Raw genomic sequence first — 15,342 nt, forward strand, 5'->3', positions numbered from 1 at the left:
AAAAAAAAATGGTTTTGATTAAAATTTTAGATTTTTATTATTTTAGTGAACTGAGCCCATAACCTGTGCAATCCTTCACAACCCTCTAAACTGAATAACTCGAAATGCTCTTCGGAATTCTGCATGGATAAATCTGCAGGTTTGATTGGAACGGGAAACCTTACTCCTCTTTTCAACTCCATTTATGAAAACAATAAACAAATTACAGTAGATTTGTCACAGTATAAATGCGCCGATATGTTTTCGATTGGGTTTTTGTTCATTCGATATACATATGTACATAGAATATTTCGCTTATTTTATACTCGAAATGAATGTAAAGTAAAGCTTTCTTTCTTTTTTTGCTTTCTAGAGATTTTTTTTGTGATTTACACAGTAAATTGGAAGACATAAGAATGTATTTGTCGACAATCATGATCTTTCTGTTATTCGCGTTTCTAAATACGCATGTTATTATTACACCATATGTAAAGCAATATGTTCTACTATACTTCGGCTGCACAAAGTCAAGTTCAACAAAAGCATTTTTAAAGATTTGCCTTTCTAGGACATTTGTTGGATCAGTATTAGGTTAGGTTAGGTGGGACCGGCTGCCCCTGTACGGGGCAAAGCATAGACCAGTGGAGGTCCGTAGCTGTACCGGTAGCGTATCTACGTCTCAGAAGTCGCGCAGTATGGATGCATTTTTGGCAAAAGCCAGCAGCATCCTAGGAGGTAGCCGTGAAATGTCCCGTAGATCGTTGTAGCACGGCGAATTAAGGTATTTCAGCCGGAGTCGGGATAACGCTGGGCATCTACAGAGAAGATGCTCGAGTGTTTCCCTAACCCCGGGCTCGTTGCATTTCCTGCACTGATCACTGTTCGTGATACCCAGCTTTACAGCATGGACAGCCGACAGACAGTGACCAGTTAAAATGCCTAGCATTAGACTGCAGTCTTTCCTAGAAAGCTGCATGACGAATTTGGTTAAGTTTTTGTTAGTAGAGGCACACATCAGCCTTGCAGTTTTGCACGAGTTGGCAGTTTGCACGAGTTGGCAGACGCCAGCTCGCGTCCCACTGAAGTCTAGAGCGCACCTCAATTTCCCTGCCTAGAGTTCGCAGGGATATCGGAACATTGCACATGTTACCGTCATCGAGCCCCACTCCCTCTTTGGCGAGAGTGTCTGCGATCTCGTTGCCATCGATGCCCTGGTGGCTTGGGATCCAAAAGATACGCACGACCGCAGATGCTTGAATCAGTATTATTTTATCAACTTTATTAAATAAGAATACATATATATTTATATAAAATATATTAACCAGTAATATTACATTAATTGTACTGTAGTAAACGTAATCGTCATATTAAAATCCATACAACATGAATATTTTGTGCATTAAACTTTTAGTTCATAACAGCAGACACTTAAATACAATTTGGATTGTTGTTTTTTTTTATTGTTTTTACATTATTGTTGATTAAATATCAAATACATGGTCACAACGTTTAAGCTTTAAAACAAAGTTGTCAATCAATGCATTTTACACATTTAATAGTACACCGTATTTCGAAAATGAAAATTGGTATAAACTTTAACAAACATTAATTCAAAATTCATACATTTAGTAATAATAGTATTATAATTTGCCCAATATATTTGTAAATTCTCGAGCCCTACAAACCTATCCTAATTTGTCACTAAATCGTTTAATTTGTAACAAATAATATTATGTATAATTTGTTTCATTAATAATATGTACATATGGTTTTTCGCAGAAATACCATTCGGTTGAAATGAACTAGTATCTAAAATTTAGTTTGACTAATGATTTATAAATTTATAAAACACTAACTTGTAGGTAAATTTGAAACCACAATTCTATTGAAAAACATTATTACTCATCTAAAAATACATACTTATAGTAATGCACAATTTACGATTACTTTCAATTGTTATCTGCTTTGATTTGTTAACGTCGGCTGGTTCCTTGGCAACACACTAGAAAGTTTATACATCTGGTAGATAAATATATGTATACATATATTGTATGTATTTACATGTTTAACTGAGCAAAATTAAAAAAAAAACACAATACACTCTTAATTGATTTATGTTAATTTATCGAAACAGTAATATAAGTATACTAAACACACACAATGTGAACCATTTTGATATATGTACTTGTACACAAATAATTTGTGTTCCATTATTTAATTAATGAAGTTATGGATGTGGCTTAGAGACAACATCCGAGAAACTTTCAGAATATATGTATTCGAGTATACTCGAACAATATGTATTTTTAATTTTTTGTATGTCGCAGCCAATAAATTTTACACACAATATTTGGAATCAATCATTTGATGATTATTCACAGAAGTAGTGAGGTAGAATTGTTTTCTTCCATTTGTTTTTGTGGTGGGCCATTCACTCCACTTATGTTTACCAACTGTTACTGATAGCTTGCTCTAGTTTGGCCTTGGTTACAGCTGCTGCAGATCTTAACAGATCCTGAGCAGCGGCCGAGTTTGCACCCACCGTTGCGGAGTGGGTGGCAACTACATTCTGTTGCTTTCCGGCAGCATCTGTTGCAGCTGCAGCTGCTGCCGCCAGTAGTGAAGCTGACGTAGAGCTGGTCATAAAATTAACATTTATGTTGATAGGATGAACCACAGGCATACTCGTATAGCTTTTCTCGAGGAGATCGACACCGTTAAGATATGGCACCAACGCATTATAGTCCACGTTTAACGGCACGTAATAGTTTCCTTGGCAGTGCAATGCAAAAATTGGCACGGAAAATGAATGTCGCGGATGAATCGGTGCTGTTGTGCTGCTTGGCGTGCTTAACTGAGCGCCAGCAGCGCTCAGCTTCGCTAACAACGGACTAGAGTTTGAGTTAAAGTTGTGCATCTCCGACTTGATATCCTTGATGTCACTAAAGCTAAAGGAGGGCTTATCATCACGAAGTAGCATCATGGAACGTGGTGGATTAGTGTTGCTGGCTTCGCTGTGCACTTCTAATGGCAAATTGCCATTGCAAGCTGCTGCCGCCGCGGCTGCTGCCTCGGCCAGCTTGCGTTTCTTTGCCATAATGGGCGCTATTTCAGGTTCCGTGCCATCCTTGGAGTGCTCGGATAATGCATGTAGGTGAGAATGCTCGTTCTGTAGGTGCGGCGCGTGCTCGCTACTTGTCTCCTCATCGTGAAGCTCATGCACAAAACGCTCTTTAATGTGGTTTTTATATTTATAATTATTGTTATGCTCTATCTCATGCGACGACTCTGAGTAGTTGCGCATGCGTACAGACAGCAAGCTATCTGTCGTGTGAGGATTATGGGCGAGATGAGCGTGCTGATGTTGTAAAGCATCGCGGGGCGGGGGCGAATGCATGTTGGAAGTATCCGTATGGAGGATCGGCTCGCGTGATGAGTCAAAATCAGGCTGGCTGCTATCTGTGTGATGATGCGGAGCAGTCGAAGTAATCACCGGCGCCTGATGCGGTTGCGGATGGGCTGTGATTGCAACGGCGGCAGATGAGGTCTTTGCCAACGTAAGACATGAGGATGTTGATGTAGTCGAGCTTGCTGCGTTGCTACTGCCTGTGTTGGATGCGACTGAATTCGTGGGTACATTATCACTAGCACTGTCATTGGCACTGGCAATGGTAATGGCATTTCCATTACCCACCACAAGCTTATTGGGGCTCTGGCCCTCGATGCTGACATTTGAAGCGCTTGATGCATTGGTGACAGCAGCAGCAGCAACTGCTGCAGCGGCAACTTGTTGGCTACGCTGCAGCTGATTGAGATGATTGCGAAAACTGAGGTCTTTCACATCGTTGTGGTCATTGCTATGCTCTACATCAGAGGCACCTAGCATATCACGCAAGTGGCACAAAGGCGGATGATAGGCCTGGTGGGGACTTCCGCTGGATGCACTAACATTGTCAGGCATGTGACAGCTGCGTGTTGACTTGTAGCAGTCAGCTGAAAAGCAAGTAACTAATATTACTAACAACAATCGAAGGATAATAGAATCATACTACTCACCCTTGAACAATTCATCAATGTGCTCTTGCAGCCGGGCCAAAAGGCGATAGCAAAAGTCTTGCATTTGGCTATCGTAAAGGAACTTGGCGGCCTCCTTCATGCAGTCCATATACCCACTGCGATACTCGCTCTCCTTTTGCAAGCACTCACTCTGCAAGTGTTTCAAATGTCGGATAGCCATCTCAATGATTTCCGTCTTCTCAATGCGTCCACGTCCCTTGCGTTGGTATTGCGGTGGTATGAGGCGGGATAAATCTGCCAAGCAGGAATTCATGCGATCACGCCGACGCTTCTCAATGATGCGATGCGACAATGGATCTTGCTGTAGAATAATGAAATGAAGAATTTCGGTTAATGACTGCTTGCGGGAAGGCTTTAGTAACAACTAAAGTAAAAGATCATCGAGCTCATTCACCATTATACTAAATAATGATTCAGAGATTTTCAAATTCTTTATTAAATTTCGTTTTTTTTTGATTTTTTATTTTCAATTCGATGAAATATCTTATCGCTTTCTCTTCATCACTTCAATAAAAAAGGGTCAAAAGCGGAGACATCTCGGGCTGCTGGGCGTTCTGTGTGAGGCGTGTTACCGTGTAATCGTATCGTTTTGTGGACGTGGTCATCGACATCCATTGCCATTGTTTTCGCCAGTAATCGATAAACCGTTATCAATCAGGGTAAAATCTTTGATCATGTAACTCGGGTGCTCTCTCTTTTGATCCTTTGATCTTGTTTTCGAATTCGATTAGTTGATTTTGTCGCGAGTTTGTGTCGCTCTAAAATTGTAATATTTACCCTCGATGTTTTATTTCGTCTTCCGGTGGCATATTCAGCATCGTCCTCGCTGTATGCCGTTGCCGATGTTGAAAAATTTAAACTAGATTCTGTGCAATAAGGAAAACTGGAGACAGCTGCTTCGCTATATTTCGTAGCGTTTTGATTCATATGCAAAAAGAAGTGGGAAGGATAAGAAACACAAATAAGTCCAAATCGTGTTCAATAGTTTTCAAGTTGTTTTGTATATATTTTTAATCATTTTGTTTTAGTAATGCATTTATTGAACGAATAACTTAATCTGACTTAAAATAAATAATTAAAACTAAACAAGTTTTTATTATGTAGTGATATGAGTTGGTTTAACTGCTTTTTATTTTGTTTCAAATCAAATTGTATGCAGAAATAAGCTAAGCTGCAATTAATTGAAAATAAAAAATATTCACTTCGCTCCGCCAAGCGTCTCTTTAGCCCCCTCGTGCTCTACCAAACATTAATACGAGTGTTAAATCACGAAAGTGGAAAGAGTTAAAATTAAATAAAATAAATTAAAATAATTCGGACACCTATGATAGTCTAAGTATTTCTAATCCAAAGAATTCACAATCAGTAAATCAGTGATAATAGGCGAGAATTAATCCATTTTATTAAATTTGCACAACGAGTGCAGAAATATACACAACAATATTTAATGAAGAACAAAACAAATATTGCGCCAACGAAAAAAAAAAAGGAAATCGAGAAAGGCGTGTTCGATGCCGAAATCGCTAAAAAATTGTTTGCTACTTCGAGCATCGAGTAGATCCAACGATAACACGCTACGAATGCTTATATACATATGTATGAACGCATAAGTATTCACTAATAGTTATATTCACACAAAAATATGTTTAGATATGTGCCTACATGTGAATGTGGCCATTAAGTATTGTACAGCATTACACGACGCTGAAAACTTATGAATCTCAAGCAATCACCTGAAATCTGGCAACTGGCTTGCACGGTGACATTTTCAGCACAGTTTCAGTTTCTTAGCACCATTTGTCGGTTTATTTCATTATTTCTAAGCCGTACACAATACATAAATGCCTCGCACATACTTGAGTTTACGCTGCAAATAAGCAATGTACAGTTGTTTATTCCTACACTTCACATATGTACGTATTAGAATATACATCACATCTGAAACCTCTTCGATCTGTCGCATCATAACAATCGTAAATACATATATGGATAATTCGTAATAACTTTATTTGAATTGAAAAAGTGATATCGCAAACATTTATTCCATCAGCCGGGTTATTTTTTTTTCTTGGAACATCCTACGGTCGAATTCTGATTTCAGTTCAACCTTCTTCATACATTTTCTTTGAAGAGCGACATATAGCAAATCACTCTCTTGATTCATGAAGTATCGACGCGAACAAGACAGAACTTTGTACCCAAAAGATACGCCCCTAGCGCCCGCCCTAACTAGCAAATGCTTTTGCTAACACTTTGGCGAATTGCCGTTTTTATTTTATTTTATTTTGTTCTTTTGCTGAATTTGAGGAACAACAAATTTGCGATGTATCAGACCGTTGTCGCACTTTTGTTCTATTAAGTAATTGGCATCTAGCACCGTTCGTGTAATTTTAGACATGAGCAGCTCACTGCCACCATATACATAAAATACTCACTAATATATTCACATGCACAAATATTTGGATGAGCGAGTATTTCTGAGTCCTCGAATTTGCCACAGGTTGTCGTCAGTCTGACAAAGCCAAATGACGCCAACTGTTGATCAGCCGTAAGCTGTTTGCCAAAAGCATGAACGGACATCGACATTCATACATTGAACGCACATTTGACATCGTATTAACTAGCATTCGCAATGCACACACACAAAAAACCTAAATATGTACTGTCACTATATATACAAATGTTTATTTACAGATGATATCGTGCATTAACCTAAATTTATTCGCATTTCAGTGATGGACTCGTACAGTCAGCTTTATGGTTTCCTATTATTTGACCCTACAGCTAAAAAACCACGGTGAATTCAGGTGATCATGATAGACAACCGATTACGTTTATTAAAGATTGCACGAGTACACATACATACAGATATGTACGTACCAGATACGAGTACTAAAACTACTCTTATCAGGATCGAGCCTCGAATCAAAACGTGAAATCTGTCCGACGCTAAGGCAGCTCCAACTAAAATATCTTCGGTAGTGATCCTCCACAAAGAAATACTGTAAAACAATTCTTTCAATGTCGCCACGTGTCGTTACAAAACATATGTACATATGCATGCCCATATGTCAAGTCAAAGAAGAGAGAGATATTCTTCCTGCCTCACAGAATTTCAAAATGCATATTTCCAATATCGTTTTAATTAGCCAATGGAAATAAGTGCTGCAAATTGTGAAATGAGCATATTGGAGAGCTGAATAAAACGGTGACGCAATTTCGTAAACAAATTAGCAACGCATAATAAATTATTGACTTGTTGACTAAAATAAAAAAAAAAAAACAAAAGCGTTCTTCTACGACACACAAAATGAAGACAAGCTAAAACATTCTGCTTCATGGTTGACAAATAATGCCTGATGACTGGACTGATCGTTGGCCGGAATGACCTTGACTGCACCTGCAGTCAACGACGCTACTGATAAGATAAATGTCATATAAACAAATACTCTTGCTAGCAAATAGTCATAAACAGTCGCCAAAAGCTATTAGGAAACCACACTCGACGAAAATATAAACGAGTGTCGAGTGTTTCACACAATCAAGCTGCGATCACGTGAGAGCTTTTTTGTAACGAGTTCTCTCAAGTGTTTGTATAGAAAATGAGGTATTTCGACAACAACCGGTTGTAGGTGCTTCGCTAAAAATATTTCAAAGTGTGCAAACTGGACACGTGATATAATGAGCCAGAGGCAAAGCCAACCTGAAGCGTAGCAGTTCAAAGAGTGACAATGTGAATACTTAACCATCGAAGCAATGTTAACAAAGCTTCTATGTTGGGCAACAACACCGCAAACTGATGACCACGCAAGACTTAGGCACGTGTTGAATGGTCTGTTTAGCAACATCAGCGAGCTGACTACAAAATACCAACCTGGCAAACAATATTAAAACTCAACAAATACACATATATATTTGTGTGCACATATGTATATGTAAGTTCATAACAGCACAGTACAGTGGCACTTGGTACATTCCGTATTCGATATTTGTAAAAAACGAAGTGTTGAATGAGAACTATAGCGAATTATTACTGTAAAAACAGCTGAACAAAAAACAAATTTCTATTCTCGTTATGGCAATCGCGCCCATAAATTCGGAATGTCCAAATATTCGACATTTCACAATCACCATTTGCCTGCACACACAAGTGGAACACTTTTAATAACTAGGTCAAAAGACAAAAAAAGTCCATCTATTTAATCATTTAGCGGCAATCAAATGCAATGTGCCCAACTGACACACGTTACTGACTCATATGTCTCCACGAAAGCCCAGGGCCAGAGAGGCACAGTACATTAATCACACCGAGGAAAAGACGAAATACATAGATTCCCCCCACAGACACTCACACACTCATCAGTTTTTCAAGTTGGGTAAATTTCTCAATATTCGCATCACGTTTGTCAAACGGCACGAGGGGTTGGTAGACCTCTATAGAGCGAGCATATCCACACCGACACACTTATACATAAGTGTGTATATGTTTATAAATACGCTGCATACATGTAAGACTCGTTTATATTTACAATACACAAACCATTGTTAGTATAAGTGCATGGAATCGACGATCGTGGCTACGTGCCCGCGTTTATGATGCTAATGGACGAACGATGACGATGACGACAGCACAAATCCACGAGCAACCATCGAAAATTGGGAATAGGAATCGGAATCAGAATCACTTATTTGTACATATGCATAGATTTGTGTTTTGATAGTTTTAAATGAACATAACCTACTTTATAAACTAATATACATAATTTAAATTTAAATATACGCATAAATGTGTGGGCGTTTATGTATATCTGCTATCATTTGTGGCTTGCTTTGACGTGTTGTCTTGCTGAACATTTGTGAATTACTTTACATACATGACTAACCTGCGGCAGCTGTTCGGATTTCGTCATGTAACACAAACGTACCCAGCAAACAAACACACTTTCTCAGACTTCTCTCATGCGGGCATTATCACTAAAATGAAATCACAATGTATTAGACACTTTCTTATCACTGGGTGGTCATGGACGGAATTGTTGGGGTCACGTTGTTGTCAAGATCTCATAATCGAAAACAACGACAGGCAACTGCACATTTCAATCTTAGGCCTTTGAAGCAACAGCTGCCTAGTCGTGTATTAAACCCGAGATCTCACAAGAATTCTGACAGCCAACTTTCCAACTAATTACTCAACTCATAATCATAAGAATACGATCGATAATTAATTCATATGTACTTGTAAGTATGTGAATATGCAGATGCTTACTTGTTTATTTGTATAACTAAGTACTATATTTGCCGAAACTTACTCGAATGTTATCTGACATGTGCGTCACTACTCTGTCGCTTTTATCGCTCGCTCTTATCTCTTTTATGGATGAGTTGTTTGCAGTTCAACCATTTCTTTTTTATTTTTACAAGAGCTGCAAATTATAAACAAACGCGTGTTTGCTTCACGAGCGAGCAAAGAAGTGAATCGAATGGCAACTGTATGCCAAAGATTAATATAAGTACTACGATCGCGATTAAGAAAACAATATAGATAACGATAACGCTATCGATAACGATAACCGATAAGACGCTGCCTATTAAAATGCCTGTGAAATCTAGTTTAAAAAAAAAACTCTCCATTTGAAAATAACTTTTATTCTGTATTCATGAAATATGTTTGTAATATTTTACGACCAGATTTAAGTACCTAATAGTCTAATCTTTTACACTTTTCACAACTCAATTAATTTAAAACTGCTGGTAATTCCCAAGTAAAATCAAATAATAAATGTGTGTCACATTTTCAAGCTTTTTAAAATTATATTCACTTTGGACTACCCGTGCTCAATTATTGGCTCACGCGACGCATAAAAAAACATATCTACATATTTTTGTTATAGGTTTGCATTACATTCAAAAGGTGTGGAATTAGATTGTTATTGGAAATTAAAATACCCAACATTAAGTTAAGGCAATAATACTCGAAAATGATGATGATTGTAAATTAACAATTTATATCAATGAAATTGATTTGAATTACAGTAGAATCCGGTTATAACAACTCCGCTTATAGTGTCCGTCCGGTTATTGCGACGAAAACTCGATGGCTTGGTTGGTCCACATACAAGCTTATATGAAAGGGCCTCCTCTTAGAACGTCTCCGCTTTTAGCGACAAACCGTTTATACCGACAAAATTTTTCACAATTCAACCGGATATTGGGACGAAAAAAAAATACAGCGAAATAATGCCAACAAATTTAAGTATCAAACGACGCTGTTAGAAATGTTACATACATTTTTACCAGTGATCGGGAGTTCTGCTTGTGTGCCTAGCAGCGACACGAAGGTTCTTATATTCTCACTACTCTCTGTTAGTTCTAGCTGACGCCTTAGCTTATGCTAAGGAACATGCAGGTATACGATTTATTATGGAAAAACCATGCTATTAAATTAAATTTATAAATTTTTTTGTTTTGTTTAAAAATTAATTTGTTTTATCTTAAAAACCTATTACGAACATGGCAACCATAAAAAAAAAAAAATTATTTTTTTCCTTTCGGTTAGTGCGTCTTCCGGGTATAACGACGTAAAATCGTCGGTACCTTGAAAATCGTTATAACCGGAATCTACTGTACTTATATACTATGATATACTTTATGATTACTTATATATTATACTTATTTTAATTATTTAATTAGTAATTAATGTATTTGGTCTTTATTTTTATAAGTTTATATTTATTAGAAACGGCTTCGAGTTCGAAAATAGACGAGCCATTAGCAACAAAACTCAGGTGACCTTCAAAAGGACACAAACTGGCACACACTTATAGAAAGAAACATGCAAGCATAGGCCCACACACATACACATACACATACATGTGTTCAATCTCCTGCGTGTGGGATTATATAGGGAGTGAGCACACGCTAGCACACCCACAAAAGCCAATCAAATGAGCTGAGCCAATTGGCTGACTTTGTTGTTGTTGTTGCTATTTATAGCCACGCTTTTGGCCGTTGACATTTAGTAGGAATAAGCTGGCTTTATATAAAGCAATCAGTCCGGTCTCCCAACTTCATTCTTATATGTATTTATATCCACAATCAGAATCATAAGTATAAGTAAACATGTACACACATATTATGTACTCAAGTACATATAATATTTAAATTGCTTTATATAATACATGTCGACAAATAGTCATAAACAAACTCAATAAAAAACGTTAAAACAACAAATTCAATGGTTTCGCGCGATAAATAAAATTCAAGTTCAAAATACAAATATAATACGGCGAGAAAACGGGGGAAAAACCCCGCAAACTGAGTGTCACGTTTGCCTAATCGCGTTTCGGATTTTTGTTTGTGTTATTTTTCGAAATGTTTGCATAAATAATACATAAACTAAAAATCCATTTTATTTATAGATTTAAAGGCGTGAGGTAAACGCCAAACGAATGTCTGCCTGAGCACGTTTTCATTCGTCGATTTTTCACTTGATTTTCTTTTTTAACTCACTCAGCTACTAAATATAGCTTCTCGATCTACGCCCAATACTAATCTTGGTGTTCTTCAAGTAGCTGCATACACACATATTCACTCACACATATGTACATATTGACACTCTCTATCGAAAAATACACATAAAATAAGCAGTTACAAAATCAACGAAAACTTAAAGTTGAACTTAAAGACTAGGCTAAAAATATACAATAGTTATATATAGATAACCTATAATGCGCATAGGTGAAAGTGAGTGTGTAGTTGTTCTTGTTGTCGTTGTTGTTCTTCTTCTAGTGCTGCTGCACGGATTTAGTGGATTGGGTTTGGGCTTTTATTTATAAACGATACTTTGCAGCTGGTAGAGCCAAAAGCAAAGTTCCCATCTATACCTACCTCTCATACTTAACCGGATGTGCGGCATGTCCATTTGCCTCGCTCCAATAAGGCTCCATATTGCTGTTGTTGCTGCTGATTCTGTTGTTTAAACTTTTGCTGTGATGATTTTGATTTTGGCTACTGGAAACAATGATCCTGTGTAGAATTGTGAGTGCTGCTTCACTACGTAGCCCGGTCCTCTCAATCTGCGGCGTCGACGTTGCTTGCAATTGTGGTGGAATGGTGATGATGTTGCTTTCGACGTCAAAGCACAAAATTCGGAGCGAGCGAAAGAGAGAAATAAAACGCCGGCGGGCGAGTCAGCAAACAGGTTGTCGAGTACGGCGAAATCAAATACGGCGAATTGAAATTATTGTTGCTTGAGACGGAGACACGACGTTGACGACGATTGTGTTTGCGACGGCGTCGGCAACAGTGGTGGTATTTTCTGGTGGGTTCACTTTTTGTATATGTTTAAAAATTTTGCCATTCGAATATTCGATTGCTGTTGATTGTCAATTTGTATCACACGTGAATATCCAATACTCTTCGCCCTCCTGCAACACTCTTCTTATTCGATGTTTGTGTAACATAACATATCGTATTCGTATTTATTTTTTTTATTAATCTATCACTATCACTTTTACGGTCACAGTTGTGTCTGATGACTCTTATAGGCTTATCAGATCAGCAGTGTGGCGTTAGCTTTTGCCTTTTGTTTTTTGTGATTGTGTTTGTGAATGTGACAGTGCTGATAAGAAGCAACGACGACTGCTTATCTATACACACTATTCGCCTATAGATGTATATATCTTCATACACATTCGTTGGGCTCAAAGTATAATTGTAATAGACTAGTTCTCTCACTTCTATAGGTTCACTCAATACCGCCCACGCTTTTTTCTTTTTTTTATATTTTACTACTGATGGAAACCTTGAAATTTCTTTGCAGTCACGTCTCGGTTCGGCCACTCTCAGAGAATATACACACGCACAACAGAGCACAAAAATAAATGAGAATGATTGTCAAAAACGTGATTTGGATTCCTGTCACACGGCCGCGATTTACACGTTTTGCAATACCATTTATTTTTAATTTTGTATTTATTTTATTAATACACAACTTCCTTCGTTGAACAGTGGAATTTTACTAGCAACCAGCCGAGCATTCGAGTGTACACTACACTCCTATATGCCTATGTATGTATTTGTATTTGCATTTGTATTTGTATTCGAACGTTCCACTACACAGCACTTGTATTTTGTATATTTGTATGCGTATGCGTATTCGTATTTGTATGTGTGTATACAATTTATTATTGCTACTTGCTCGGCTGTTGTATGTATTTTTTTATTTTTTATATATTTGTTGTAAAAAAAAGCACTTGCGCAGTCCGATACGTTGGTAACACAACTGCTCACTTCGAACTGCTGAATTGAAATGAATGAAAAATTCACGACGAACGTGCTAAAATTAAAACAAAAACAAGTAAGAAAGCTACAATCGATATGATAGACTGTGAGATACCTGCTATCCATTCTAAATAAAAGAAAAATATTGCGGTATTAATTTTATAACATAACAAATTTATGTAACGCAAAAATACTAAAAATATACCAAATGATATTTTAGGTATATTGATACAGTATTACATTAAAAATATACCATTCAGCCAAAGCAAATTAAGACCAAATTGCATACAAAAGTTTTTCTTTAATAGCTTCGACATTTACACTTGTTATTAATTTTTTGTCAAACATACAAAGTACAGCCGAAAAAAAAAATATATCTCTATTTCTTGTAGTCTCTGAGATCTTCGATATGGCTATATCGTATCGGCTGTTGACGCTGATCAAGAATATATATACTTTTTTCAGAGATTATTCCTTCTGCCCGTTACACACATTGCCAGCCGGCACAAAGTTATAGTACCCATCTACCCTATGGATAGCGGGTATAAAAATCTGAATTTGAAACATCGACGCTGGAATGCCCTTCTCATTCAATTAATTTTAGTTGTTTTTCAACTTACATTTATATTAAAATAATTTTATCGTGCGTATATTTTTTCATTTTTATTATTGACGGCAACTAATGTGAACAAACAGAAATTAATATAAGCATTCATTTATTCTTAATTTATAAGTAACGCAACTGCAAATGGTGTCTTTAGAAAGGGTATGAGAACACACAACACGAGACTGAGCACTGTTTGCAAACTGTGAGAGTTGATGACGTGAATGAGACAGTCAGAGAGCAATGCAGAAAAAAAGTATACGCCAAAAGAGAGCAATAATGAACTTGCCCGCCGGTTCACTCTCTGACGAAGCCTCTTGGCAAGTCATGTTGAGCTGCGGCTGATAGTATGTATGTATGTACGTTGCGTATGTGTTCGTATTTATATCGTCGAGACTTACATATGTTGGTATGCGTTCGCTTTTGAATGTGCTTGCGTATGTGTTATCGCATTTCGTGCGCGGTAAACGTGATTGTCACAGTGGTTGAAGCTCAACAAACTTGAATTAAAATAATCCAAATGTTTCTAGTCATTTATAATCGATAAAATGTAATTTATTGATCTAAAAATTAAAATATAATTACATCCATATATAAAAAACTTGAAAGAAATAAATATATATGTATGTATGATTATGTAACTCAATAGTGCTAGTGTTAAACGTGCACCTAAATATGTACATAATACATACATACATGTACATACATATGTATGTATATAACACATGCTGATTATTGTTACAGCGTAGTCGCCATTTGGGCGTGCGTTGCGTGCTTTTGTCGCCTTTAAAGTTGTTGGTGTTTGGTTGTCTGACAGCTTTCTAGCTGAATACAAGCGCAAATACGAAAAGAAAACGACGTAGAAACCCAAGGCAAGGGAAACAGAAACAAAAACCGAAACAAAAAACAATAACAGTCACCAGCAAAAGCAACAGTAGCACCACATAATAAAACACGTGAACGTGACAAATTCCAAAATGATTCGCAGGTGTTACATTGGGCGGCGGCGCTGCAACGTTGACGTTTAGCGGCGAATTGCGACGAGAGCATTGCCTGGCAACAAAATGATTGTCTCATCAAAACGAACACAAGCATACACATGCAAACATAGATACGATACGAACATACATACATACATACAACACAATCGTACAAAGCGCCAAAGCGCAAGCACTCAAGTCGGCAGACATTTTGTTTTTATAATTCTCGGCAACCCAGTTGCGTTCGTATTATTAATCGAAATAATAATCATACGCTGTGTTGGTTTATCATAAACATGAGCTGCTGGCGCACCAAAATGCTCTCCCTACACATACATACGTATGTATGTACATACATACATACTTGTAAATATGTACATATGTATGTACGTGTACGTTTGTATTTTCTTGTTCGCTCTT

At 37.3% G+C, this 15,342-nt stretch overlaps 1 protein-coding gene across 2 annotated transcripts; it reads right to left on the reverse strand.

Annotated features, from left to right (window-relative positions):
* Nucleotides 1–1,237: 1,237 nt before the first annotated feature.
* LOC133835943 (transcription factor cwo) lies at nt 1,238–13,356 on the reverse strand. 2 transcript variants are annotated; one of them, XM_062266140.1, is made up of 4 exons: nt 11,944–13,356; nt 4,834–4,957; nt 4,036–4,357; nt 1,238–3,972 (listed from the first exon to the last, which is right to left on the reverse strand). In XM_062266140.1, the coding sequence occupies exons 1-4, from the start codon at nt 12,000–12,002 to the stop codon at nt 2,426–2,428; spliced, it is 2,052 nt and encodes a 683-aa protein (XP_062122124.1). In that variant the 5' UTR covers nt 12,003–13,356; the 3' UTR covers nt 1,238–2,425. The 2 variants fall into 2 exon arrangements, with proteins under 2 accessions (XP_062122124.1, XP_062122125.1); XM_062266141.1 differs by lacking the exon at nt 4,834–4,957.
* Nucleotides 13,357–15,342: the final 1,986 nt, after the last annotated feature.

Source organism: Drosophila sulfurigaster, chromosome 2R (assembly GCF_023558435.1).
Source record: "Drosophila sulfurigaster albostrigata strain 15112-1811.04 chromosome 2R, ASM2355843v2, whole genome shotgun sequence".
NCBI lineage: Eukaryota > Metazoa > Arthropoda > Insecta > Diptera > Drosophilidae > Drosophila > Drosophila sulfurigaster.